General features: G+C 33.9%; 1 protein-coding gene across 1 annotated transcript; it reads right to left on the bottom strand.

The window, feature by feature from the left end:
* Nucleotides 1-1,266: 1,266 nt before the first annotated feature.
* On the bottom strand, nucleotides 1,267-2,737 carry LOC104211922 (nectarin-1). Its single transcript, XM_009761066.2, has 2 exons — nucleotides 2,489-2,737; nucleotides 1,267-2,078 (listed from the first exon to the last, which is right to left on the bottom strand). Exons 1-2 carry the CDS (start codon nucleotides 2,631-2,633, stop codon nucleotides 1,534-1,536), a joined length of 690 nt encoding a protein of 229 aa, XP_009759368.2. The 5' UTR covers nucleotides 2,634-2,737; the 3' UTR covers nucleotides 1,267-1,533.
* Nucleotides 2,738-3,130: the final 393 nt, after the last annotated feature.

Genomic DNA, 3,130 nt, shown 5'->3' with positions numbered 1-3,130 from the left:
AAGCATTTATACTCGGGGATGGATCTTCCCCATGGGCTGGATTGGCCCTACCCAGTACTGAGTGATTGATGGTTAGTTGATGTATATATTCCGGGATGGATCTTCCTTGGGCCGGATTGGCCATATACACTACTAAGTGATTGAGAATTTCAAGAGTGTGTGAACATGAAGCTTTCAGCATGGTGCATCACATACTGCATGTACATTGTCATGTAGAAGTAGAGAAGTTGTATTCCTCATATCATTTAGAATTGATCTATCTTGCTGTATTGAGTTTAACTGTTGAATTTGAAAACATATCTACGTTTCTGCACTGTTATTTCTATATTGAACTGTACCGGTTGAGTTCGTCATTACTTCCAGTCCAAAGATTAGATTTATTACGTATTGAGTTGGTTGTACTCACCCTACACCCTGCACCTCCTATGCAGATCCTAGTGATTCCGGTCACGGCGGCTGCTGAGTTATGGAGTCAGGATCTTCGGAGATTATCTATGTAGCTGCATGGCGTTCGTAGACCTTGACTCTTCTCCCTTATCTTCATTTTATATTTTAGTTTTACTCTTTAGATATTGTATTAGACTATCTTCCATTGTAGATATTCATGTACTCGGTGACACCCCAGTTTCGGGAGACATTTGTATTGAGTTGCGAATTTTATTATGTTTTTAAAAGGTTTTCCTTAAATTTAATCGCTTCCATATTTTTCAAAGATTTTGTTGTGTTAAAATGTTTGAGTATTTCGCTTGTCTAGTTCCATGATAGGCGTCATAACAACGGTTTTGTTTTGGATACTGACAATATATGCTAGATCATAATTAAAAGCACTCAAAATGCAACCAAACGAACACAGAAAAAATTTCTAAAAATTCTGTGAAATTCAAAAATGATTAAAGATTATTTGGAATATTTTAAGAGTAGTTTTATATAAAGGATAAAAATTATGCGCTCACACTCGTCAAAATTAAGTTCAAAAGTCTCACTTTGGAGTAACTATCAAAGAAAATTCCATTTTTAGAGTTCACTAGTATAAATTAATTTTAATGGATATGATAAATGCCAAAAGGAAACAAACTATTTTTCTTTATCACTGCCTTTAAGATTTGCATTTTTAATTAAACTGACCATTTTCTACATAAGTATACTATTTGAAAGTTTATTAGACCTTTTAATGAAAAATGACACTCTATAAATAGATGCATGCTTTCCGGCATGAAATTACACCTGGGATCTCAAAATTTCATATCAAAAATAATTTATGCAGCATTTTGCATAGTTGTAATTATCTTCCTTGACATATATATAATAAAAATCCAAAAATCTACAGTATAAAATTTAAATCACAAAGCAAGAGTTACACAGTATTACATAGAGAAAACGATTCATTGTGATATTTGCAAAACCAAAAGTTGCAAAACTTATTTTGAGCGAGCATCCAACATTAATAACCTACACATTCATTGACAATTATTAACAGGTAAAAACCCTCTCATTGAAAATCCATATATATGTCTTACTATTATATTGTAAATTTTAAAATTTCTTGGCAGATGCAAACTTTGACTTGATCTGCTGAACATCCTCAGTACTAATTTGGAATGTTTGAGCCAATATATCATCTGGCACAGTTGGTGAAGCTCCAAATAAAGTTGTTGGAATGGACGGAGTACCAGGCAGCTGGCTATTGAAAGCAGAAATAACAGCTGCTGGAACTTTGCCGTTATTTTTCTGGAAATGTACAAGTCCTCTAGGAAAAACAAAAACTTCGCCCTTTGTAATTTGCTTAGAGACCAGTACATTGGCAGTAGTAATGAAACCAACATCCAATTCACCTTCCATAACAAAGACCATTTCGGAGGCACGTGGGTGGGTGTGGGGTGGGTTAATACCACCAGGGGCATAGTCAATTCGAGCGAGGGATACACCAAGTGTGTTAAGCCCAGGAAATTTCTCAACATTTGCTGTTGTTACTACCGAACCAAATTTGTTGTTTGTGGCTCCAGGCTTTGAAATGGCCAACGACGAGAAATCTGCCGCCGTGAAATTCGTCTTGCAAGGGAAACCGTTCACCTTCACCACTGTTTCATGCACAATTAGGTGGTCATGTATAACATAATCATATAATTTTCTTGATAAGCGTTAATTGGTGATTAGAAATCTGGTAAAAACAATAAGTAATACTCCACTATGCTTTTACAAATTCAAAGTTGTTGAGCCTGTTTCCTATCTGGTAATGCATATATGTACTAGTTAACTAATATTATTATCAATAAATATGTAATAAAAAAATTCCAAAAAAAAACCCTTTTCACTCTCCAACAAAAAATATTTTGCAAGTAATAATTCTTTTTTCAAAAATTAGTTTTAGAAAAATGACTCCCATCATACTACACAACCGAAAGAAGAACAGCAAGAAGAAATATTCATTTGAAGGAAGAAAAAAAAAAGAAACGATAAGTTTGTCATAAAAAGAGGGATCCAGTTTTACTTGAGTTGATATCAGCAACACAAACATCTTGGAGCATGTCCTCATCTGCCGCAAAACAATATCTGTCTATGCTAATGGCTAACAAAAATAGTATCGTCATCTCCATAATTTGAAATATCTTACTATTAATTCCAAAGGCAGCCATAATATGGTGATGAATATTAGTCTATTTGTTTGAAAAAAAGGAAGGACCACAAGCTCAAGGAGAAGAAGAACTCGTTAATATTTCTCTTTAATTAATTTGACGATGCTGAGAGAAATTGGAGTGGCTTCATTTATAGGAAAAACTTGAAAGGCTTTAATTTGGTGTTGGAATTGACGTGAAATTAGGTGCTTGTGTAAAAGAATTATAACATTGATATATATGTGACGAGGAGTAAATGAGTATTGCTAGAATTAAATTTGACGTGAGATGAAGAAATTAAATAGAGTGGTCAAAATACTATAACAAATAAAGAAAAGCCATGCTTCAAAATAGGAGTCTCTTTTTCGTCTTTTTGGTGGTGTGATATATGGCTCTTTCAAGATTGTTGGTAAATGATTTTGAGTGACAAGACATTCTCCCAACTCAAACACAAACTTTACTCATGCATGTAATCTTGCACTTAGCTTAAAATGCGGAGTTATAATGTATTTATTCCA

The sequence above is a fragment of the Nicotiana sylvestris genome, chromosome 11 (assembly GCF_000393655.2).
Source record: "Nicotiana sylvestris chromosome 11, ASM39365v2, whole genome shotgun sequence".
NCBI lineage: Eukaryota > Viridiplantae > Streptophyta > Magnoliopsida > Solanales > Solanaceae > Nicotiana > Nicotiana sylvestris.
The sequence above is the reverse complement of the archived record's forward strand: the minus strand, read 5'-3'. Positions and strand labels throughout refer to the sequence as shown.

What these genes read in the sequence shown, in the direction of transcription:
- LOC104211922 (XM_009761066.2), bottom strand. Translation starts at nt 2,633, where the DNA reads ATGGCTGCCTTTGGAATTAATAGTAAGATATTTCAAATTATGGAGATG. An exon ending in TGTTGCTGATATCAACTCAA is followed by an intron (nt 2,079 to 2,488) that starts GTAAAACTGGAT and finishes TGCATGAAACAG; the next exon opens with TGGTGAAGGTGAACGGTTTC.